The sequence below is a fragment of the Haemaphysalis longicornis genome, unplaced genomic scaffold (assembly GCF_048455015.1).
Source record: "Haemaphysalis longicornis isolate Haplotype H1 unplaced genomic scaffold, Haemaphysalis longicornis Haplotype H1 scaffold_33, whole genome shotgun sequence".
NCBI lineage: Eukaryota > Metazoa > Arthropoda > Arachnida > Ixodida > Ixodidae > Haemaphysalis > Haemaphysalis longicornis.
The window spans coordinates 3361998-3387292 of record NW_027526346.1 but is presented as its reverse complement, the minus strand read 5'-3'; the positions used below and the strand labels follow the sequence as shown (position 1 = coordinate 3387292).

General features: G+C 48.9%; 1 protein-coding gene across 1 annotated transcript; it reads left to right on the top strand.

The window, feature by feature from the left end:
• LOC144177870 (glycogenin-1-like) lies at positions 1-25295 on the top strand. The gene is made up of 8 exons (XM_077705449.1): positions 1-245; positions 8292-8541; positions 13194-13319; positions 15043-15218; positions 17218-17350; positions 19786-19842; positions 22880-22999; positions 25011-25295. The coding sequence occupies exons 1-8, from the start codon at positions 1-3 to the stop codon at positions 25233-25235; spliced, it is 1332 nt and encodes a 443-aa protein (XP_077561575.1). The 3' UTR covers positions 25236-25295.

Here is a 25295-nt window from a genome sequence, read left to right as displayed (position 1 = left end):
ATGGTCGAAGACGGGGTGCCCGTCAAGGACATGCCCCCGCCCCTCGTTTCATTCGGGCCGGCTTCGACCGCGGAGACGGTACGCCTCGCGGGAGGACCTGAACCCCCGCCACTAGAAGAGGACGCAGCGCCTTCCCAGCTCGTCTTCCCCGACGAGGTCCCGCCGTGTCCGCTCGGGCTCATGTGGGAAATGCAGCTGAAACAGATGCGCGAGGCTGGAGTCACCTGCAGCTTGGATCTGCCCTCGTGAAATTGTGCAGTGCATTTTAATTTTAATTTCATCTTCGCGTGTGTTTAATTCTTCTTGGCTGCTGTGGTTTTTAACTTTTTAATAAACGCTTTGGCCCCTATCATTACGGGTCTCTGTTACTGTCGTTTATCGATATCTTTTTTTCGAATTGATGGTGTGAGGCGAAAAAATGGGTATGATCCATGTTTACATTATCCTCGTGCTTTCTGGATTGCTGTGTTGCGCGTATGTGCCGACGCGAACTTGTCGCCTCTTTACAGAAATGATTGCCGCCCCAAAAGTCGATGAACGTTTCAATTGCGCTTTCTTCCTCCTGTTTCAACATAACATGACCCTCCCAGAACCAGTTTTTGTGGCATGAAGAGGCCAACCTGGCATGAAGAGAGAGAGAGAGAGAGATAACCTTTTATTGAGCATTTCCTTAGGTCAGAGGATACCCGTGGCCGCAGGCAAGAGCAAAGCGGCGACGTCGGTAGCTCGGGTGACCAGGGTAGTTTGCACGCCTGGGGGTCCGGGCTACGCAGTGCCTCCTCCCACTGCTCCTCGGGTGTGGATTCCGTCTTGCAGTGGAACTAATAGAGGTGTGCACGGGCTCTGGCTTACCCGAAAGCCCGGGACCGACCCGCGGGCCGGGCTTGGGCCACCCGACTTACTTTTCACCCGGGCCGGCCTCCGGCCGAAATGTAAATGCTTCGGACGGGCCGGGCCGTCCTGACGGCCCGGGCTGGCCCGGCACGGTAAAGCAATACTTAGGTTTTCTATGATATCACAGAAACTACACGTTGCTGACGCGGTAAAAGCACGGGTCAGGTTTCTTTTTACATTCCACGGAACTTATCGTTAGGCCCTGAGACTCATGTGGGCGTATCGCAAGCCGCTAAATGTGAGAGATCTGCAACTGCATGTCTTGGGATTAACTGAGCAACACACGCGCCTCAGCGACACACCGCCTAGGGAAGTGCAACGAATGACAATTCAGTGTGACTAGTTTCCATCTCTAAGTTCGGCCGAAAACAAATTTTCAAGATGCAACACTTTGAACTGTAAACACTGCTAGAGAAACCTGCGTCTTCATCTGTTTTCTGTGGCAGTTCCTTATTCAGAGTTGCGTTTCCGTCTCTGAGCCAACAAAGTCAAGCTGTCAAAGACTGAGGTGACAATTCAACTTTAGTTTTGCTCTTTGTTTCGGCGGGAAAACATCGCGGCGAGCGTAGCTGCAAGGGTAGGAGGTGGCCTGTGCCCTCGGGCGTCATGGCCGGCAGACGAAGACGAAAGGAAAAGCGCAACAGGGCAGTAGGATGGTTTAAATGCGCCAACAGCTGCCTAAACTGTAACACTTAATATGGTTGAAACTTTATAGATAAGCGATATGAGTCGGTATAGAACGTAGTGAAGCGGCAACGATAAAATGGGCATAAATGCACGCGTGTTCTTTGCGTCTCGATAAAAAGAAGGGACCGAGTCCGACAGCCCTATATACTCTTGAGAAAAGGAAACGTACCTATACGGACGAAACAGCAAAGCAAGTACACACCCTGTTTAATCAAACACGAACCGGCTGGCATACAGGTTCCATTTCTGGATAGCAATTGCAAGAATTAGGTTTAAATACCCAAGGGTGCCATTCTATTTTTAATTGCTTTTTTTTAATTCATTTATGGCACATTTTGAAATTTTACACAAAATGCCAGGTGGTTTTGTTCCCTTTTGGTGAGCTCCAGCTCTTTTTTTTTACTTTTCAGTGGTTTGGGCCATTTCAATTTCGGCTACTTTTCTTGAATATTTTTCAATACTACCATGAATTTGTCCGTGGTTGGGGGGTTTTTCATTCATCTTTTTTTAGGTTGGGCGGTTCGGTCCTGTTTATGTCGGTTTCAATTATTTCGTATGTAGTTGAGTGAAGGACAGCTGCGGTAGGGATATGTGTATGATTGTTATGTTTAATTGGGGTTGTTTTGCTCGTTTAATGGTGGTTTTGCCTGTTATCATTTCCCTTACGATGCATTTTACCGCCTTTAGGTAGTTTTCGCTTCCAAACGCGCCCCAATCAGTTGCGGGTCCCTACGGTATTTGGGTTGGAAACACGCAGCCGGGTCGGGCCGGGCGCGGGCCATAAGGTTAACGGGCCGGGCAGGGCCGGCCCGTCGGCCTTCTTCGTCGGGTCGGGCCGGGCCTACTGCGATCAGCATCGGGCCCGGGCTGGGCTCTGGCCCAAATTTTCGGCCCGTGCACAGCTCTAAGAACTAAGTAGGCTGAAGATGATGACTCGCGTGTGTTTAATACCTAGCGCACTTGTACTATATGGTACGTGCATGGCAACTCGCTGCAGAATATTGAGAATAATTGGGAGTCGCTTTGTTTGAAAGACGAATAGTTTTTCTTGAAATACATAAACGTGAAGATTTTGGTGGGTCTGTCACTCGATCCAGTAACCATGCGAATCTGAAACAACGCTGGGACGCGAAGTCTACATTGGCAAGACTGTTCCAAACTACAAAATACAAAAACTTCCTGCAGCCCATGTCCTCGTTATCCAGAAAAAACAAACAAAAAACACAGGCATATTTGAGGCAAAACATGCATAACTGTGAGTGCCAGCGTTCTTCTAACTCCAAGAAAAAGAGCGCTACAAACCACGACAGAAAAAACGAAGAACAACAAAACAGCTACGCTTGTCTTTCTTCGTTTTTTCTGTCGTGGCTTGTAGCGCTCTTTTTCTTGAAGCAATATGCACCAACTAGCCCAACAGCATATTTTAGTGAAGTAATCCTCTAACTGGTTTTGACGGCAGAAAAAAAAGGCGTTAGAAAGCGGCATCGAAGAGAGGCAAGATAAGAGTTAGCGCTAAACAAAATACTTTGGTGTTCCAATCAGAAAAGAAAGTCGATAAGGAATAATCAGAAGCTCCTCTGTCTAACGACGATGATGGTTCAAAAGCTAAGCTTTCTTGCATGCGAAAATCAAATGGTGAAGTGCCAAAGTCAAGTGTCAACGATCAAAGTGAAAACCTCTTAACAGTCAAAGTTCAAGCGTCAACGATCAAGGTGGAAACTGCCCTGCGAATCAAAGTCCAAACTGAGTCCTGACGCGACAGCAAGCGAATCCCCCCAGAGGAAGCTGAGCGCCTCCTCTCCCCATCACCGTCGTCCAGAATCCAAACTGCCAAAGTCCAAAGCCAGTGTCCGCGCAACGAACCCACAGAAAAAGGCAGAGCGGCCCGTAAGCGGAAATGACGCAATAGTGCATAAATCTTCCAAGGAGAAAAAAAAAAGCGGAGATGACGCAATCGGATAGACGTAGGTCTCCTAACGCGAGGGACCGAGGTTCGAATCCCGTCACAGGAAGAGTTTGTTTTTTTCACTTCACCTGTAGTCATCATCAACAACAACACCAGACCAAGCTGGCTTTCTTGCAGTGTGTTTTTACGTATGGACATCATCAGTGAGAGGCTGACAGTTCCGCTTTAAAAGGACGCAGTGAGGCACGCTGCCCCTTGGCCACCAAATCCCGTCCCCTCGCACAATGTGACGGAGGGGATGCTTGTGGTGAGCTTCTGAGCAACACTCTCTCCCCCATCAAAAGCTGCAGAATAGATCAACGTGCATGTCCTATGATGTGGGACGCGATATCACTGAAGGTCAATTGCGGGAGCGGGACCTTGAAAGTTATTTGTTCATCTTCATGCGCAAACGGGGCCCTTTTTATACGTTTTGCAATTCCGGTGATTGGCCTCCCGATGACGTAGCGCGCCACCAAATGCTAGCCAGTTTAATTTGGGCTAGAGACATGACCGCCGCATCAGTAGTGGCTGGGGAAAGTACTAAAAAAAATTCACAGGCAATTCCCTTCCGTGAAGAAGGCTGCCGCCCAGCAAAACTGCGTTCGTTTGGGGGGGCGTGCATGTTAACGCGGTGTTTCCGCGGCGAGTGTCTGCCGGACTTTCACGTCTCAGCTTGTCATCGAATCACTTTCGGTCGCGCAAGTTGCAGCTCGAGCCGAACTGACGATCGTGCAAGTCGTGCATATCGCCGCCCGGGCCCTTGAACTGTTCCGTATCGGCACCTCCGTTCTGAAGGCGCTTTGGTGCCTTATGCGCCGTCCGTTCTCGTCGTCGCTTACGTTATGAGTAAACTTCAGCGTGACACATAATGTGGAAAAGCCATCTTACGAATAGCAAGCTACACTAATCCACAAATGCATTGCTAAAAAGACGTTTTCCTGGGGCAATAAAAGTCGTTTTGTATCAAAGTATTAAGGCCCCGGGACTTTATCAGTGTAAAATTGTTCTTTGTGAGCGAGCTTTCAAACATGGCGTTTTCCCGCGCTGATGCCATAAAATCCCGTATCCTAGCGATAGACAGCTTCGCTGTACTCTGACACATGGTGCTGGACTCTCCTGAAACTCGTGTTCCTACCACGCCCTCTATCCCTCTGGCTGGCTCTGCTGTCCAAGCCGAGCCGAGCCAAGCCGAGCCAAGCCGAGCCAGCCGAGCCAAGCCTAACCAAGCCAAGCGAAGCCGAGCCAGCCTAGCCGAGCCAAGCCAAGCCGAGCCAGCCGAGTTAACCTAGCCGAGCCAAGCCGAGCCAGCCTAGCCCTGGCCCACGATCAGGGTGGCACAGGAAGCTGATGACCACAGATTAACTCACAGTTCACTCATTCATACTTTATTTGAAGAGACCAAAATACATAGCGTGCTACAGGGACCGAGACTAAAGGCTGAATCGCCTGACGAGGACTCTACCCCTATAATTGACTGAGGAATTAAGCCAATGAGAATTCCAACAACCGTTTTAATAAACGTCTCTTCGAAGAATAAATCCTCCTCGGTTCTTATTAATGTCTGATCTTCCCACCAAACACCTAAACGCACGTGGATTTTCAGATAACCATGTTTGGTTTTCGTCCACAGCGTTTGTGATTCTTCTTCGGCATTGGGGCCTCGTTGTAGCAAGGGGAATGACTGCGTTCCTAGGCATAGGATGAGGATTCGTTCTGAACGTTTTTCGAAGAAGGCAGTGCGGTAGTCGTGGTCACAAAGGAGCACGGTACGTGTGTTAGTGTCCCTCTTGCATAGTGCGTCGTTCGCTATCAAACCGTTGCGTCCGGCTATCCAGGTGGCGTTGATAACTTTCTGCAATATGGATGGGAGTATCTTACCGAAGCGCTTGGTATTCTGCCTCGAGAAAACAGCATAATGTCCTTTGTGACACTCTAGTGGTGTTACGCTTTTATTTGATACTTCCGCTGTTCGGATCACCAAGAGGATGGCTCTAACTTCCACTTCTTTCGCCATGTATGCTGGAGGATCACGCAGTCACAAAGATTGCCAGAGTAGTCAACTAAGACAATCGGGGCCTTGTGCTTTCGTACATCCCGGAGTCGGTGTATCGTACATCCCGGAGTATCCCGGAGTCTCATGATATTGCAGCTTTCCCCGAATGAACTTGAGCCTGCTAAACCGCCCCCCCCCCCCTTCTTGTGTAGGATTGTATCCATATTTTTGGTAGAGGAGAAGTTTTATGCGAGGTCGCTGGATCGGTGCCATGTCTATCATGGCGTGCAGTGATTTTCTTTCAAAGGGGTGGGGTGACTTGCCTGTCTTTTCTGTTCTGTTTGGGGGTGCCCGTTTCTTTTCAAAAGGGTATGACGCCCCTCCCGATTTTGCTTTTACATCCACTTTCTTGGTGCTAGGAGAGTGCATTCTTTCTCTGATTTTTTTGGAATGCGTAAGGAAGACACAAGTTAAGGACCTATTCATCGTCATTGTCACCAACATCCCAATTTAGGACGACTGCAGCCTGAAGGCCTGTCCTATTGACCTTCACCCGCTGTGGTCCGGCGCTTCCCGAGTCCATTCTTTGCTCTGAATATTGTTATTTCATCCCTCCATCAAGTTAATGACCGTCCCCTTCCTCTAGACCCGTCTATGCGTGTTCGTTCTGTTACCCTGGTGGTGCACCGGGTTAAAATTGCGAGGGTGAGAACTGCCTTACATGATGTCCTAACGATGCTGTTTCTTTCACTTTCTTTTGTATTGGTAAATGTGTGGTAGAGCAGGCACTGAAATACTCTGGTCATAATCAGTGGTCGCAGGAGTCTTATCGTTTCTTTGCTATTTCTCTTGCCCTTTCTTGGTTGGACGTTTTGCTTGTGGGTAATAATTGGTTAAAGATTTTCTGTTTTTTGGCGATTGTGAGTTGGGAACTCAACCGCTTGTCGAGAACCCCGCCGAGTATTATTCTTACGCGGCTGTTCTCTGGGAGGATATTCGTATACCTATTTTTTTAGTGATTTTTAATTTGGCCGCGTGGTGCCATCTGTCGTTTGCCTAATCGAGCTTTCAGCCGAGGCATAACCATGGGAGTATTGAAAAGTATTTTGAAAACTTATGTGATTAGACGTATATATTGGGCTTTATTTAAGCTATTTTCGGCTTATAATCTATCCTTCCTTGATTTACGAGGGACCGGGGTTAATGCTTTCTCCCCTCTTTTAGTTAGGTCACCCAATGTTGGTGTCGCCGTAAGACTTGGTGGAAAACACACCACGGTGGCTCAGTGGCTAACGCGTTGCGCTGCTGAACCCAAGGCCGCTGGTTCAGTTCCCGGCCGCGGCGTTCATTTTTCTGATGAAGCAGAAAACAAACACGCGAGCGTGTCGGGATTTCGGCGCACGTTAAAGATCCTAAAGTGGTCAAAATTCTTCCGGAGGCTTCCACTACAGCATCCCTCGTAAAGCGGGATTCACACGACGGAGAAACCCTCTCACGGAGGCGGACTGATATGTGACGTCAACAGCACGTGACCGGATTATCCGGCCTGGCGGCGTATCCACACGTGCGGAGCTACGCGGAGTGACTATACTCGGTGACAACTTAAGAACGGCACCAGAAGTTGCCGCTGGGCCTTATCACCGTAGCCGGATGTTTCTCCGCGCGGCGCAAGTAGGGCGTTACTGGGAATATTTTTAACATGGTGCGAGCCGTTCCCGTAATTTTTTGGACTTAATATGCTTATAAACGACTCCAGTGACGACAAAGAAACTGCGTGAGACATGGCAGACGATATCACGCATTCATAGCAAACCCCTTTCAAAACGCGCGCGCACTGACATCATGGGTCCGGCGCTTTGGCGGAGTGATACACTACATGAAGTGGTGCCGTTCTTAAGTTGTAACCGAGTATAGCAGACGACAGCGCCGAGGAACAGGTTCCATTTCCCGCCGAGGGTCACCGCCATCGAGCGAAAACATGCGGAGGCATTTTCTTTCGTGGAGCCACCGCGGGCTATCCCCACCGAGGGGCGGAGCCTAAAACCTGTCACGTAAGTGGGCCCCGCGGGCCAAAAAGAGAGGGTTTCTCCGTCGTGTGAATCCCGCTTAACCCACGAGGGGCCTCGGGGCATGAATTACCGGAAATTGGTCCTGGCTTCCGGCAGAGCAAAACTTTACAGACCACAAAAGCAGCAATTTTAAGTTAATTCTCTGCCGCACGGCAGCTCGGGGTACTTTTTGCAATACGGCACTTTTACGTATACGTGCACGGCACGGTACATTTACGGTACATGTGTGGTACGTTCGCAATACTTTAGTGATAATGCCAAATCTCGCATGCATACTGTTGTATCCGGCGCTCACCGAGTCACCATACGAGGCAGATAGAGATGCAGACGCTACCTCGTACCCACGGAAAAGAGAACATTTATTGTTATTACACGCTATTTATAACCGGGCTGCGGTTACTGATGATGACAATAGAAATCGGCCACCTTAGCACTGTGCGCCACCTGGTGGCATGAACATAACGAACATACACAACACAACATCCCCTCCTCCCATAAATGGGCAGCACACCGTCACACAACACATCCCCACCTCCCAAAAAGGGGCAGCACACCGTCACACAACACAACACATACCACAGTTTGTGGGCTGCTACCGGAAGATAAATACCTAAAATTGCCATTTCAGTGGTCCGTAAACCTTTTTTTACGGCTGTGCGTCCCTGTGTAGCGTTCACCTATCCCGCTGCGTCGCCTACAGGGGTCGCGACGAGCTGGGCTACCCCGCGCGTGCGGTGGACGACGTGGCGTGCTCGTACACAAAGCTGCACGCGTGGCGCCTGCTGCACCTCAGCAAGGGCGTCTTCCTGGACGCGGACACCCTGGTGTTGTCCAACTGTGACGAGCTCTTCGAGCGCCGCGAGCTGTCCGCCGTGCCGCTGCGTGGTTGGCCCGACCTCTTCGATACGGGCGTCTTCGTCTTCCAGCCGTCGGAGAAGACGTACGGAACGGTGAGCGCGCATAGGGCACCGAAGGGATGTGTTGGGTGACAAGTTGGTGATTGGGTGAGCTGCGCTGCGTGGAAAGCCGAGGTAGGATACAGAAAGGACAAAGAGGGTAACCGCCGTCATATTGTCACGAAGCCAAAGACGACGCAGTTGTCTTCAAGGAAAAGAAGTTTATTGGAGCGAACGTGTGCTCCCCTAACAACTCAGAGAATACGCAGGCGGCGAAGCAGCAGTCAACAACGTGAAGTGCGCAGGCGAGAGTCGGCGAGTCAAATACCACGGCGTCTGCTCTGCAGGCTTTTATCTTTCGGCGCGAGTGTTTCTCGAACCGTCGATTTACATCCAGAACATTGCGGATCAAAGATTATTATTCTAGGTTGGTAACGTTAGTTCGATACACTCTCCCTATCAAATGAGACAACACGTGCGGCATAAAGAATGGGACGCGCGCTTCGCTTGGCCCACGGATTACACAGATAAGACAGCCCGGCGCAGCCGGTCGGCAAAAACAAAACATAAACAAATCCAAAATATGGTTCGTGGCAATATCTGTATGTTTTTTAAACGCATGAGCAGAGGTGTATACAGGAGGGTTGTTTCGGTGTCAAATCACCCGCCGGAATTTTCTGAGTGGTGCATTCGCCCCTCTGCCCCCTTCGCATTTCGGCCTTTCTTTGCGCCCGCTGTTCACACTCCGCATCGGTAAATTAAAATGTGGAAGCAAAATAGCGAAATTAGATAAGAAAAGGTGTTCTGCTCGCATTCCTCGACGCGCAGCGAGGGGCCACAAACTCTGAACTCCGAGTCAGCCGGTGTCCCTAGGAGGGTGAAACGAGTGGGATGTGTGTCTGTTCTTGTGCCTGTGTGTGCGTGCTTCTCCTTCCCTCTCCGAGCCGGGGACGGCCGGAAAAGGAATTCGGCCCGTTTCTCCCGCTGTCCTGCGACCCCGGTGAGGTGTTGAGTTACCTTTCGCAGAGCCGTGCCGCGCCTGGGTCCAGAGACGCCACGACCACCAGTCTGCCGCTGCCAGCCCTCGAGACTGCACCACTTTTTTTACTGAGCTAACCAGAGGGAGGAACCTCTCTTTTTTCGACTTGTAACCTTTTCCTGTTTTTCATTTATCCTTAATTAAAGTTTGCCTTTTAAGCCTTCCAATGTTTACCCGGCATCTTTATGGATAGCGGCGCATCGACCCCGTCGAACAGTGTGCCGCGAGGCCAGAATAAAAGGAACATGAAAGGATGTTCGCGCGCAGACTGCCTTTTCTTGTAGGTTATTTCTTTTTTGCCGGCGGCGCATAACACCCCGGAAAATTCTGCAGAAATTCAGAGAATTATCTACTAATGCGTTTCCACAATCTCCATTGTTATGGAAACGCCATGCGCATGCGTTTTGCTATTTCCCTCAATTTTTTTATTATTGTTCCTATTTTTTTAGTTTCTTAGAAGTTCTTCCGACCAATTATATCCCTTTACGTGATTATAACGATTACATTTGGAACTTTCCCGAAATCTGCATTATTGTGGAAATGCAAGGCGTTGCGCAGTTCGACAGCTTTCGTAATTATTTTATATATTTCTTAATTTTTTTTTTAGCTTTCTGAAATTTCGTTCTAATATAATGATTACAGCTGGAGCTTTCGCGATATCTGTGTTATTGTGGAAATTGCATGCGTTATACGTTTCGACATTTTCCGTAATGTTTTTCATATTTTTCTTATTTTTTAGTTTTTCAATATTTCTTGCAGCCAGTTATCTCTATTTACGCCATTATAGCGATTACAGGTGGAACCTCCGCGATATCTGTATTTTTGTGGAAATGCAGGGCGTTACACGGTTCTGGCTGTGGGGGTACTTGGCAAAGAATGCTACGCATTAAAATATTTCTGGCTACGCCACTACGCATGAGTAGCCTGTCCAGGTTGTTCACCAACTGGCAGCCAGGACGCTTTTTCCACAAGAATGCCTAATATTAACTCACACTGTAACAAGTAACAAAGGTAAAGCATGTAGCCTCGGCTCATGTGACGCGTCCCGTCAGAGACAGACCTGCCCCTGAATCTGCGAGTCAGGTCTCAGAAAACGAATATCATTGTGCGTAAATTTGATGTAAACAGCACCTGCAAGGTAACACATACAGTCGCAGCTAGTGTCTAATGGAGGTGCAGGGTTTAGCAGTGCGGAAGTCCCCAATTTTCAGTTGCAACGACAACTACATTCAAAAGAGTGTGCCCTTAAAGGAGTAGTGACACGAACTTTCAAAGCTGCCTATGTACAATGCTTTCTTTTTATCGGGAGATACCTACCAGCAAGTTTCAACCGTAACCGTTCAGTATAACGCAGTTTAAATCCATTTTAATCCTCGCCCGCACGAGAAAGCCCAGAGCAGGCCAGCATTACATCATCTGCTACTTGCCCCAAACTGCCGACGTCGGAGCTCCCGTGACGTAGCCGGTAGGTAGTGGTTCGTTAGAAAAGACAATCCGTCGATTAGATTCCCCGTCGATCGACCAGATTCCCCTAAATCTGGTCGATTCAAAGGAAAAGAAATGGACTGGGAATAATTTTCAGCCCATCTAAGGGCTCACCGGCATACAACCCAGTCCGGGGGGTAGGAAATATAGAAGGGGATGAATAGGATAGGGTAGACAAAAAGGAGATAGGTAAAGAGAAAAAAGAGAAAAAGTTAAGGCGCCGCGAAGAAAAGAAGCGTTGCCACAGTCATGGGGAGCCACCGAGCACAGTACACACCACAAGCACAGGTCCTGGCGTCATGCTGCGTCCGGGAGTTCTCGACGGCTGTGCTGCGATGAGTCGTGCACGGTGGTCCGAAGTGAGGGGAGCTTGCTGGGTGAAATTCCCACGACCCTGTGGGCGGAACGCGAGGTACATGGTGCTCTTCCCACTGCGCCACAAAAGCGACACAGAATCAAAGGGTACGAACGCGCCTTATATCCTTGACTCATTCAAACTACGTCAAGAAGCTGCTGATACACGGCAGCAGTTGCATCGATCTCGTCTTCACCAGTTGCTGCAACGCATGACCACTGCTTAAAGACCCCTTAACAGTACACTTTAGCGACCACAAAGCCGTCGTTCTCAGCGTCCAATACAACGACAACAGCAACAAATAAATAAATAACGACTTACAACCACCTACTCCTTGCCTTCCCTTCTTGCGTCACAAAAAAAAATAAAAATTGGACCCATCTCTTTACGAGGGGGGACTCGAGTCGCAGAATCACGAAAGTAATAATTAATATATGAAAGAAATAATAATAATTAATAGTAATCAGCAATAATAGTTAACACATTCACTACCACTCCACCACCACCCCCCAAACACTATCGTTAACGCAATACACCCACCCCCTACGCGACGCATTTACTCGAGTCCACCCTCGTGGGGAGATGGGCCCAATTTTTTTTATATAGTGTAGGGGGAGGGGTGCGGACGGACAACAACGCTGCACCTGTTGTTGAGAGCGAGGAGGGTACGGGGGAGAGACGCGCACCTGCACCTCGCCGCGACGCGCATGCGCAGTGAGCGTGTGGACACCGCCGCCGACGTTCGAGGGACATCGTGCGACGAAGAAACGCTCCGCGTTTAAAACACGTTCGCACCCCACGACGAACGAGGCCAAACTCCCCATGACGTAGCCGAAGCGCTGGCTGCAGTTGGTGCGCGCTGCTACACTGTGTGTATACGTCATGGTTTTGGAACTGACGTCATGCTGCCTGGGCGCGCGGGGATGACGAAAACCTCGGCCGGTCTGGGCGCGCGCGTGCGCTCGCTCGTGCGCTCGTCCAAACCGGCAGCGGTGCGGCAAGAATGGTGACGTCAGGTACGTCCTCCTGTCATGGCGGCCGCTCGGCGTTCGTTTTGTCGAAACCGAAACTGACACGAATAAACGATGCCGTAAATGAATGTTCACGCTGCGCTCGACCTTCTAATGTGTCATTCTATGATTAGTGGGCTGGTAGGCACGCATAGCAGCGAAAAAAAAAGTAACACGAAAATTTCGTGTCAGTACTCCTTAAAGTCGAGAACTGAAGTTTACCCTGGAACAACGATAATTCAGATAGCATCAACAAAACAAGTTCCACTCAGAGTTGCACCTTAGAGAAACTAAAAGGAATGAACAAAGGAATGAAGGAGGATAAAAAGAAGAGCGTCGTTTTAGTTGCCAGGATTAAATTCATACAGCTCCCCTTCCTGTACGGGAGGGTGCAGAAAGCTTTTTGAAAGAACGCGAAGAGGTAACTACATCTGATAGTAATAATGAACCAAAAATAGCAAGTACCATTAATTAGGATAATGTGAAATAAATAGCAACACCGCGCGGAAACTAGCATTCGCTAACAAAAAGTGGTTCACGCGATAAAGGTCACCGACTCTTTAGCAGAAGCGAGGCGTCCCTGACGCACTGTCGTAGTTTTGACGATTGATGCAAAGGTTGATTTAAGACAAAACTGATAGCGTTTGCAACATAGGGCAATTCTCTTGTTTCAGGGAAAAGAACTTTTTCAGACTACAGTTTGCAGCTCCTTTTTGTTTAGAGCGTTACGTTTACAACAGTTTACGCGCAGCCTATTGAGATAGAAAGTTGTTGCAAGGGAAAGACAATAATTCTTTTTTTCCCTCTGCAATCGTAGGTGATGAAGACTGCGCGGGAAAACACCAGCTTTGACGGCGTCGACCGTGGTGTTCTCAACGAGGTGTTCGGCCGTCAGTGGAAACACGAGATGTCTCTTAAGCTGCCCTTCGTCTACAATCTGCAGGCAAGGCTAAACAATTATTTGCCTCCTCGGCACTTATAGAAAGTTAGCTATCTCAGTAAAGAAATTACGAAACCAACAATGTAAGGGTTACAATTGTGAAAGCCATTGGCCGTAAATAAATTGGTGTGTCTGGACCGATTGCATCTTTCCGACCAGGAACAAAATATTGCTTACAAACTAACCCAGAAGCAATCGAAGGCTCGTCAAAAAACGTACAGTGTTAACGGAACCTTCGCTCCTTGCACAGGCATGCTTCCGCAATGCAGACCAAACAGCTTTAGCCTCTGACCACGGTTACTTCAACCAGAACTTGTCAACCTCTGTTGAGTCCTCTAAGCCACAAAATTGAGGCGACCGTACTATTTGCACTGTGGAAGTGCGAAGGGTTTGGCGGGTGGCGCGTTAGTCTGTTACCGCTCCGAATACGTATCAACGCCACTACGGCTTCCGAAATCTAGCCAACTGGAAGCTATTTATGTAGCAGCATAAAGAGCTTTATGCTGCTACATCGCATGCTTTATGGAAGGGCAATGGCATCGGTAATGGCGATAGTGTCAGCCTATAGCTTAACCCCTTGCTTCTTCTTGCAACTAATGATTAATGCAGCCAAATGTTCAACGTCACGCCTAAACGTGCAACTTTCTCGGAGCGGCTCTGTCAGTGTGAATAAGCAATGTTACCACGTTTCAGAAGAAGGGAAGGTTGCACATGTTACAGCCGTCTTTCTACACTCTGTACACTGCCACGTGTTCGCGCGTACATCTTCATTACATGCATCATCCCGGCATCAACCACGGGTCACCGTCGTTCTTGGCGTGGCCTTACAATTGTGGTACCGGGGTTCTTGCACCCGGCCGCGGTTCTCCAGGAAGACACTGCACCCCCTAAACCACACCTTTACTGGGAGTCCTGTTCCGTTGAATTAGCGTCTCGACTGGGGCCAGTTGGTTCATTCTGATCTTAAACAACAGCGCAAAAGACAAGGACTAAGAAAGAAGCACAGAATGTTCCGTTGAGGTCCACTCTTCAGCCGATCTGGCTGCGCACACCTAGTCCAGCCCAGTCCGCCATGTTCTAATCTTGCTCATCCCGCGCCACATCTTCATCCTCACCCGGCACATGTCCATCCCGTGGGATTGTCCCCCGCCACTATTGCCGGGTTGCCACACAATATGTTGCGGTTTTCAGCTTGTGCTCCGTAGCCACTCCCTGTCTCTGCGAGGCCTGCTTTATTGTGCATGGCTAAAACATTGCTTAAAAAAAAAGCTCTGAAAATGGTCTGAAGCCAGCAGCGATGTCTTGTACCAGAAACGCTGCAGCAGAGGTTTGTGTTTTCAAGAGATCATTTTGTGAAAAATACAGCCGAACTCACAGCTCGGCAGGGCATGCTGAGGGTTGCCTGTTATCGTTTATAATAATTTTCAAGAATCTGTACAGGCATTAAACACTGAAAAGACCCTTAAAATGTGCAGCGAAAGGTTATCACATCACTCAACTTGACAGGCAGTGCAACGAATAGAATGGTTTAAATTACAGCAGCCATTTCAGAGTGCACACTGCAATTTCTTTGGTCATTACTCGATTGTCTTTAAAATGTCAATGTTGGCCGACTTCCGCATCAAAATTTCAGTCGTTATGGGCTGTGTCCTAAGCAATTCGATCCCCTACCCGGAATTGCAACTTTGTAATAAATAAAAACAAATTCCGTCTTTCTCAAGTCCAGGGGTCCGCGGGTCGGCCGTTCTTCGAGAAAGCGTACAGTCACTACGGGGTTCAGGGTGCCAAAATCGTCCACTTCTGGGGCATAGACAAGCCATGGACGCAGGCGTACGACTGGACAACGGGCCGCGTCCACCCGTCGCCCGGCTGCCAGCACAATACGGAGCACCTGCAAAAGTGGTAAACTGCAGCCCCTATTCTTTGACGGAAACTATCAAGCTCGGTAAACATTTGGCAATTACAGTTGGCACTACAGCCAGTACTCCCACACTGACGTAGGGTGAATCGCAATTTGTGTCACTTGGAAGCGTATAGGTTGTATTCACTGGCGAGGCATGCATGCAGGCAACCATGTGAGTGCGCCGTCACTGGTTACGTCGGGCTCCGCTGGATGGCGGTACTTGTCCGTGCTAAGCACAGGATATGTGTGTTGGACGTTCCAAACTCTACCCCACCGAACGCAAAGTAATGCCTTGACTCCAATGTGACAGCGATTAATAATATCTCTGTTGACACCACCGTTGAGAATCAGGTTTACACGGAGCAGACGACACACGCCGTTTTTTTTGCTGCGGCGTGCAGGCGCAGCGGCACAAGCCGCACCATGTCCGTGGTGCTTCGGCAATGTCATGGCCATTTCCAGTGTTGCCAAGCGAAGAAGTTGACAGCTAAACTTTTCTGTGAATACCATCTATATACGCCTCATGCTAAGATTTGCGAGACCTCTTGGAACAGTGGTCATTATTAAAACGTCCATTAATCGCATCTAGTGCAAACGTATGTATGTTGTTTTAATGCCACCTCACGTCGCCTCATATTTTTCTTCACGCTATCGTACCACCTGAGTAGCTTCATGATTCATTGGTTTAGACATGTGCGGGGGCTGTTTCGACGCCCCAGAGCCAGAAATTTTGGACAAAACCGGTGGAGCTATTTAAGGAATGATCTTGCAAAAATATGCTTCATTGCATTAATATCTCGTGCGCAGTAACGCACCCCGTACAGCCTGTCAGCGCGGTCTGTTTTTGTGCCATATAGCCAGAAATGAAGGGAAAAAACCATTGGGAGTGTCTAAAGAAATTTCTCGCTTAGAAAAAGCGGCTTTCTAAATGCAATTCTCTTTTAAGCGTGCTCATACGCTGACCAAGAAAGCACGCAAGGCTGGTTACACATTTTAAATTTCAAGCTTAAAAGTGTCTACGCAGGCTCACTTTAATGCCCTTCCAAGTGAAGATATAGTATAACCCCGCTCTTACGTTCCTCAGTGCTGCGTTTTCCCGGCTCCTACGTTGTTTTTGTCTAGTCCCGGTGCAGCTCACATATATATACAGTCCCATGTATTAAAATCCTCACTGTTACGTTTTGTGTCAGAGTACGTTCCCGGATCATTCGTCGCAATCCGACACTCCGAACCCATGTGCACCCCAGCAACAAGCGTGGACCGCCATTTTGGCGTTTGCCGAGAATCGGCCAGCCTTGGCTACAGAACTGACTGCATGAAGCCGCACGCGGGTGCGATTCGTCAACACTAGATGGCCCTATGTTACTGTGTGCTATCACCATCATCGCTGCGCTTACAACGGAAGTTTCACTACGGAACGCCGGAAGTGCGTGTTTGCCATAACAGCTAACTCTATGATAACAGCACCACCGCATGAATACCGCACGCTATTGTGATCATCGTGCGCTTCAAGCTTTGAGAACACCGTTGAACTTGCAACCGCAAACTTTGTCTTACCTTGATGGCGTCGCGAAAACGGGAGGCGCTCTCCCTTCGGGAAAGGCTTGACGTACTAAACGCAGTAGACAAGCAGCCAGCGCGGAAGAGAGTCGACATCGCTGGGGACCTTGCATTGCCAAGCGGGGTGTTTTCCAGCGATCGCAAAAAGCGCAAGCAATCCTACATTCTCGAGTTTTTTTAAGGTTCGAAAGCCGAAGTTGCAGAAATACATGGTTGCAAGTCAAAGCTACACTGTTTTCGTTCATTTTCGAAGGTTACCTCACTGCTGCGTTTTCCTGTTTACGTTTTTTTTTTGTTCCTGGTCCTGTGACAAACGTATGAATGGCGTTTCACTGTACAATGTCTTTAGCTCTCACTAACACGGAGAATGGAAATGTCCGGAGTCATGAGCGAGTACGTGTTTCTCAGTTGCTCCGTGTCCCCTGCGCTGTGTGACAGGTGGGACGTGTTCGCGCGCCACGTCCAGCCGAAGCTGGCTCGCCACCCGTGCGGAGACACTGCCAAGAGGCCCGGGCTGGTTTGCCGACAGGAGATCTGCAAGCCCCTCCCGACGAACCCCGAGGAGACGACGGTATGCGAAGCTCGCTTGTTTACCTCATTGGTTCTCAGCCGTGACGGTCCCGGGTACCCCTTTTGGGCTTTCGAGAGGAATGGGGAACCCCACGATGGAGCACATGTTGATCGATGTCATACTGTCAAACAATTTGCACGTGCAGATTACGTCGCCCACGTACTTATCCGATGCCTGACTTTTCTGCTTGACGAAAATGACGATGCGCGTCATAATGTTAAGCAATTTTCTCTTGAATATAAAAGTGTTTTAAACTTTACCTATATGCTGCCTTTTCTGTGTGTTTTTTTTTTTTTCTTATTCTCATCGTTGGCGTCTTGTGCAAAAAGCATACGTTAAAATATGTGCTACGCAGGGAAACGTAGTGCACATGCAATGCGATGAAGCCACCTTTTTCGGCATTGCAAACAAGTGCTGGCAAAAATGGAGGAGAAAAGAATGGCAGGGGGAAAAGTTTTGAGGGGGGCTTCGCGGGCCCCTCAAAGGCTCTCGGGGGCCCCGTGTGGTCCGAGAACCCCCATTTGAGAACCACTGGTTTACCTTAACGCGTGTTACATTGTCGTAAACAATTACTTTTAACAGCGTAGCTGTTGTTGCTGGCCGCAACGGCGTAATCATAAAAACCGTAGGTCATAGTTACTCCCACCGTTTACCAATTACGTGAGCACGCGTTTTACAAGGAGCGCCCGGCGTCGTCCAGGCTTGCGTGCGGCACTCACAAATAGACACCATGAAATCAGTTCACGTGCGTCCGCGCATGAAGGGGGGGAGCTCAAGACAGTTCGCGCTACAGACGCCCATTTCGCGAAGCCGGTTGCCGCCGGCTGTAGGGCATGCTGACACGTTCCACTTTGGGAGAAATGTGAAAGCCTGCGGACAAAAAGATGCGGGCCCGCCAGTCATGCATAAGGAAGACGACGATAGAGATGGATATGACTATGACTACTGCTGCCATAGTAAAGAGCGACGACGCCACATGTAAATAAACAATTTCTAAGCTAATTCAATACGTGGTGGTGTGTCCTTCAGTTCTTACATAGGATAAATTATCCAGCTTCGCTATGGTTCAAGCCACGCGCGACGTAGTGCAAGCTTCGCCAATTATTGTAGGTCATATGGGTTTGCCGGCGCGCCTTCAGAACGAAACTGAATATCTGTGGAACGTAACCGTATTCCCACTTGAAATGTCGCGATAGAAGTCCTCATATTCACAAGTTAAGGTCATTTGTTAGTGCAGTATTTTCATGCACATGGCGTTTGTGCATGGTGTGCCATTCTTATAAATCACCTTGAGTATCCTGTCACTGGTTATAGGCACGTGTACATGCACACAATGTGTCATTTACCTCCACCTGTCACCTTGAGCATCCCGTTAGAGTGTCCATAAAGGCAAAATGAAGCTTCGTTCAATTTGAAAGAACTTTCCGATTTCGCGCCACAGTGACGTGTAATATGCAGGAGTGACGTGATATGGTCTAGCACTGAAAACATATTTATCTGTGTTAACAGCACGCTGGCATTCTAGGGGTACGGCCAAACGAAACTAGAATGCCCACTGCCATCTGACGTCACGTTTCTTGGCGGTGGCTAAGGCAGGCGGACGCCAACCACACAAAAAGATTCCGTGACGTCATAGAAAGATTGCCGGAAAGTGAGTATAGGGAGTCGCTACTGGTTCATATGTTCCCTTTACTATCCCGACTTTGAAGTTTGCAGCTCGCGATAAAATTTGTATCATTGTTACTGGACGACGACAGTCTTTTAAATGAAATAAACTTTTATGAGGTCTCCATGGCCCCTAAATGCGCAAAGAAAGTAGTAATGGCTTTACCTTACACCTGCCTACATCTCCATCTTTTCTTCACCGTGTTCGTCTTCTGGACTGTTCTGTATATTGACAATGCAAACCAGTGGTCGTCTTTTTTCGCTTATGCATATATCTTCCGCAGAGCGAACTGTCTTGCAAATTCCGTACCCCGCTTTTACAGCGCTGTGCTCCAAAGCCCCATTTACGACGAATGGCCATCGCCTTGGTGCTGACGTAGCAAAGAGACCTTCCTCACTCCCGCCTTTTTTCTGCACGAAGCAAAATGTTGAAACTAAGTTTACTTCCCTCAGTGAATATCTTTAAGCCTTATTCTCTAAACAAATACCTGTTTTCTATTCCGAAATGATTAATAATTGCGCAAGCGGCAATTTGTGGCATTATGAAAAGCGGTGTGTTGCTCCGAGCAACCCTTTTTATACATGCTTTCATACCTACATTTCACTTTCTAAGTTAACATCATTTTATCTTTTTTTGGGTCCCACAGCTACCGGTTTATAAAGGAATTTGGTAATAAATGATGGGCAGTATTCTTGGGCAAAGAGGCACCGATTTCAATTAAGTGCTGCGGGGTCTTCTCTCGTTAAGCTGTCTTTTGTTTGCCCTCCAGGCTTCTGCAGCGACTCCATGCACTTCGGCGACGGAGACCAACCAGACCTCCAAAGCTGTAAGTGGAGCTCCCAGTAACTTGTACAAAATGTAACCTTCGTTACTAAAGCAATAGCAGCCCTGCAAATTACAAGACTATACGCTTTTATTTCTGAACGAAAAAAAAGGTGGTCATCCTGCTCTTTCCACGCAGGGGACTTAGCTGTGATACTCCACGTTATGAGCAAAATTAATTCGAAAACTACTCCTGAGAGTCGAGCTAACTTTGCTTTCATGAAAATTCCTCAGTGCACTTGAGTCTGGGTGAATGCTCAAATTCTTTCGCTGGCGCTGTCGGCCTTCTGCGCTTCGTCTCTTTTTGCGTATTAATCAACCTTACTTAACCGACACAGAAGTCCTATTGGCAACCCTGCAATATTGGCAACCATGCAACTCTGCAGTATGCGCTAGAACCCACAGAACGGAAATGATCATAGCATACTAAGGCTCCTCCTTCAAAAAAAAATGGCGCAGATTGCAACAGCAGAGCTGGCGGCCTTTCACCCTTCGTCGGATACCCGGCTTTTGCACTTCACATGGATTTCCGTTGCCGCTGAAAGGCCCCCATGTCTGCAGGCCCGGACCGTTTTGTCCGCAGCCTTCTACATATCTCCCAAAGTGGACCGCGTTAGCACGCGCTTCAACCCGCGGCCAAGTCCCAAGCCGACGTTCCCGCTGCGAACCCAAAGGAAATGCTGCCAAACCGGAATGCGATACCTCCATCGGATAGACACCGGCTTCATAATGCGTGGGACACGCGTTCGATTTATTTTGACCACGGAAAGCGTTTTTCACTGGCGAAGGGTGCTGGGTCTGTTGGCGTCTCCTCTCGTAGTCGTCGTTGTGATCGTCGTCGTCTCGTTTAGTCGCGGTACTAAAAACACCGGGGCACTCGCTTACGCCTCGCGCTAGAACGTAATGCGTAATAAAAAAAAAACACCAGGACCTCGTTTATGCCTCGCGCTAAAATGTAACGCGTGCTAAATAGCAGTGGCTCAGCTTGGCTATGCCAGGAGCTAAGGTTGAGCTGGTCATTCTTAGTTTTTCTGGTTGTCTAGGATATCTAGGATTAGCTGATTATCATGCTTACTGCTGCTAAAACAATTTCCAATCCAATCCAATCCAGTCCAGTCCAGTCCGGTCACTGCTCCTCCCGCATGAGCAGCACGGCTCTTCAGGAGCCACGCGAAACGGCTATAAAGCGGCTCGGGCGCAGTGACAGACTTGGCTACTGCGCAACGGAGCCGACAGCTGGGCACGCGCCGGCGCCAGTGCGTCTGCCGCGGCTATGACGTCACTCCTCTGGAATCCCTGCGATAAATATGTGGTGCAGGCTGGGAACCTCTGTCCCTCTCACGCTCACACACTCACTCCTCTTGAATGCACAGACTGGCGAATGTGGAGATCCAAAACTCTACGCACCCGTACTACCATTGGATTGGATTTCCAATACAATCCAATTTAATCCAATTTAAATCCAATCCAATCCAAATCCAATCCAATATCATGCTCTTCGCGCTTGCGCAGTACGGCCCTTCACAGCCCACGCGAAACTGCTCAACCTCGGCCAGTGTAGCTTACGGTACAAAAAACACCGAGACACTCGTTTACGCCTCGCGCTAGAGAGCTTCGTGCTTCGGACAAGAGTCTTTTACAGCAAATCTCTATACCTCTACCTCCAAACGGTTTCATCTCCGTTGACAAAAACGCCAAGGAGCAAAAATACACGTATACACTGCATGCTTCACCCATCCCCAGGTTTCACGTTAGTAGAGATGGCCCGGGATTTTTTTTTTTTTTTTCCAGGTGGCTGCACATGGTACTGTTCCCTGCCGCCGCTCTACCAGCGAGGGGTTATGTGGTTGCACAGCTCAAAGAAACTTTACGGCGCAGTAGCTCCAGTTTTGAACAGCTTGTGAATAGCGCACGGTACACGACATTTTTTCTTCGCTTAGCGGATCGGCTAGGCTAGTGCGTGACTTCGCAATAGATGCGGGCGTGGATTCAAACATTTTTCGGCACCGAACATAATCATCTCAAAAGCGCATATGTTCCCGTTCACAGTTTAGAAGTTTGACACGCAAATCGTGGAATTTATTTGGGACAGCTTTTTTGCTGCCACTGGTACTAATAAGCGTGTAGTGGATGTGACGGCTGCGCGGCCTCGACGTCTCGAAAGTCTCTGCGCGGCCTCGAAAGTAGACGAAACGTAACATAGTCAATACTACTTGACTGAAACGTAAAATCGCAACCGGGCAGCCACGTTCCACTTGTCCTTGGAATGGCTCATGAACAGGCTGAAATGTTGGCTGTGACTGCGAAAAAGCAACACTATTACTGTAGAAGGTTCATCAATTTTTTTTATTATAACATTGCACCTCCAAAAAGATTCATTTGTCAGTGATTATGTAGAAGCTTCATGCACGATTAACAAAAAAAATTACTCCCACCTCCCCTCGCGGGAACCCCTGTGTAGATGCGACGCATAGGGGGTTCCGTTGTTGTTTCCGTTAGGTTGATTCTCCCATCGCGTGAAACGTGCCGTGAACCCCCTGCCGCGGCTATGACGCAACGTGGCGCGGCTATGACGCAACACAATCCAACACAATCCACTTTAATCTAATCCAAATCCAAGCCAATTCAAGCCAAGCCAAGCCAAGCCAAGCCAATCCAATTCAATCGAATCCAATCCAATGCCTCTCGCGAGAGAGTGTTCGCTATCGGAGAGGAGAGGGGGTGAGCGGCGGAGAGCGCAGCTCGCGCGGCGAGGAGAGTGGGGGAGGGGTGTGAACGGACAACGATAACGCCGTATGGAGGGACAAGGGGAGTGAATGAGATGCCGTCGCATCAAAAATGTTACCCTTTCTGTTCATTTTGGCTTCAAGACAAGAAAAAAAGCCATATGGCTAGCTAAGCCAAGTAAGCGAGGAACGTCGCTAGCGGCAATGACGCCAACCACGGCAGCGACAGATTTCCCTCTGCAGCGACAGATTTCCCTCTGCTTCCAAGTTACGCAAGTAGCATACTTTTAACCTGTCGACGCATGCTTGGCGCAGGAGGCCAGTGAAGACCCTGCCTCGACAACCAAGGCGCCTCCGGGCATCCGTACCAGGAACCAGAGCGTGAGCAGCCTGCTCGCCATCCTCAGTGACACGTCGGTGGCCAACATCTTCCAAGTGAGTGTGGATCCCTCCCCGCCGGCTATCCACGAAGCGTTGAATGTGCGTGGAATCACTGTTGTCGTGAAAGGGTATGAAGACAAAATACAACTTTGGCTCACTAAAGACACTGCTTTGTCCCGGAAACAATTACAGTTGAACCTCGTTATAACGAACACTGATATGGCGAATTATCGGCTATAGCGAACTAAATACGATCTTTAGTTGGTCACGCTTTATTTCAATGGCACTTATTCTTTTTATAACGAAACCGAAACCGCGACTGTCGCGGCATATCGGCTGTAACGAAGAAATACCTGGTCCCAGTGACACTCAAAACTCCAAAGCTAGCATAAAAAAAAGCAAAATAAGAAGTTGAAAGACAACACAACCCTTTTTTAATCGTTCAAAAATGTTGCAAAAATTTGGGTCGTCCGGCGCAACAGGGCATTTGGCTGGTGCGAAATGAGAACGCAGGCCTTTTTTGTAAAACTAACTTCGTTAACTGTTGTAATGCCATGTTCTCGTGTTTCGGGTTCATTTCATTTAAAATGACACGAGGTGAAAGGTAAGGATTACCTCGTTTAAAGTGGGTTCGAAACCCAGAATAATGCGTTTTTGTATCTAGGATTCTTGCGCGAGCCAGATGCCGATTTGCGTAAAGCCGATTATTACCTCTACTGTTACAACGAATATCGGATATAACGAACTAATTTGCGGCCCCGATACTACTGTGTTATAACGGGGTTCAACTGTACACCAATTTCCCCGCGAAGTTCAAACAAAAAATGGCCGCGTATCTGCTCCTTTCGTTGCAAATGTCGACGAAAGACGATAGTCGACTGGCGCCCCTGGCAAGTAATTATGCCTCCCTTCTCTTTCCCTCTCACCTGTCATGCCGTCACTCTCCTGCCTCGTTCCTCCCAAGATAACACGCCAGAGGTTTCATCAAGTCAATTTAAATTTACCGCGTTCCACTGCTCCAAGTCGGGTGCCTCGATGCCAGCGCTGCCGTACGGCGGAGACGCGCGTGAATCGAGGCACCCTACACAACGTTTATAGAACAACGTTTCCCTATTCCACAGGCGTTCCAAACGGAACGTGGAACCTATCTAGTGAAACTTTTCATTGCTGTGGCTGTTTGATTTCTGAAGTGCCGCCTGGAGGTAGTAGCACTGGCAACAGCAGGCGACGTTTTTCTGTATAGTTGATGTAGTATTTCAGTTGCTATCGCAAAAACCCAGCATTCACGATTTTTTAAACAAAGTAACACTGCGAATATCACTCATGTATTGATTTTCTGCCTTATATTTGCGCAATGTCTTGTTCGTGTTGAACAATGTTGACAAGTATGAACATTAACACAGGACTTCAACGTTCCGGATTCGCTGTGGGTGTATATGACTCGCGCAGTTTCCGTTTCACTTTAGCCGTGTGGCTGAATCGAGTCACACAGACAGACAGACGGACAGACAAACCAAAATTTCTGCGTCAAGTAGCCGAAGAAAGCAGATATTAAGGAAAATGGATGAAGCAGCGGCGACTCCCCGGGCACACTCCGGTGATTTCTCTATGACGACACAGAATATTGCCCGCGCGATTGGCGGCCGTCGACCTCAGCTTTACTATGGTCCCTAGAAAGATTGGGACCATAGCTTTACTGCTGACCTATATGACGTCACTCATGCCCATATTACGTGTTAGATGTTTTCCGATATTTTTTGCATTTTTTATCGTTATACGTCTTTCGTGACTGCAGTAGAGCTGACTGAGTTACCAAAGGCTAGTTGTTTCACATTTCACAACGCTGTATTTTAAGTGCAGGGCACTTTAGGGGCTCGCCTTGTCGTCGTAGATCGCTGTAACGGTCGATGCCAAACGACTGCCGGAATCAGGCGGTGCCGCGAGATCCTTAACTGCAATCTTTAAGTTCCAATCCTTAACTGCCCAGCTATAGCACCCTGGGTAGTTCAACACTTCACATGTGCAGCAACTCCCCTCTCAGGTCCCGTTCTGCTCAACGCTGCAGGGCACGTCTCGTGGCGACGCCGTTCGGGCGGACGAGGATCGCTACGAGGCCTGGGAGCGCGGCGAGGTCGACTACGAAGGCCTGGACGCCTTCGCGAACATCCAGCGAAAGCTGGACGCTGCCATCAATGCGTCCCCGCCACCCAGCAAACTCAAGAAAGGCTCGGGGGCGATCGAGTCCCCTCCGGAGGAGACGTCGTTCATCGACGTCCTCACTGACCTGTGAGACAAGGCGACAGGAGGATCAGCGACGAGCGTGCAGCGCCACGCCGTCTCGGTCGGACAC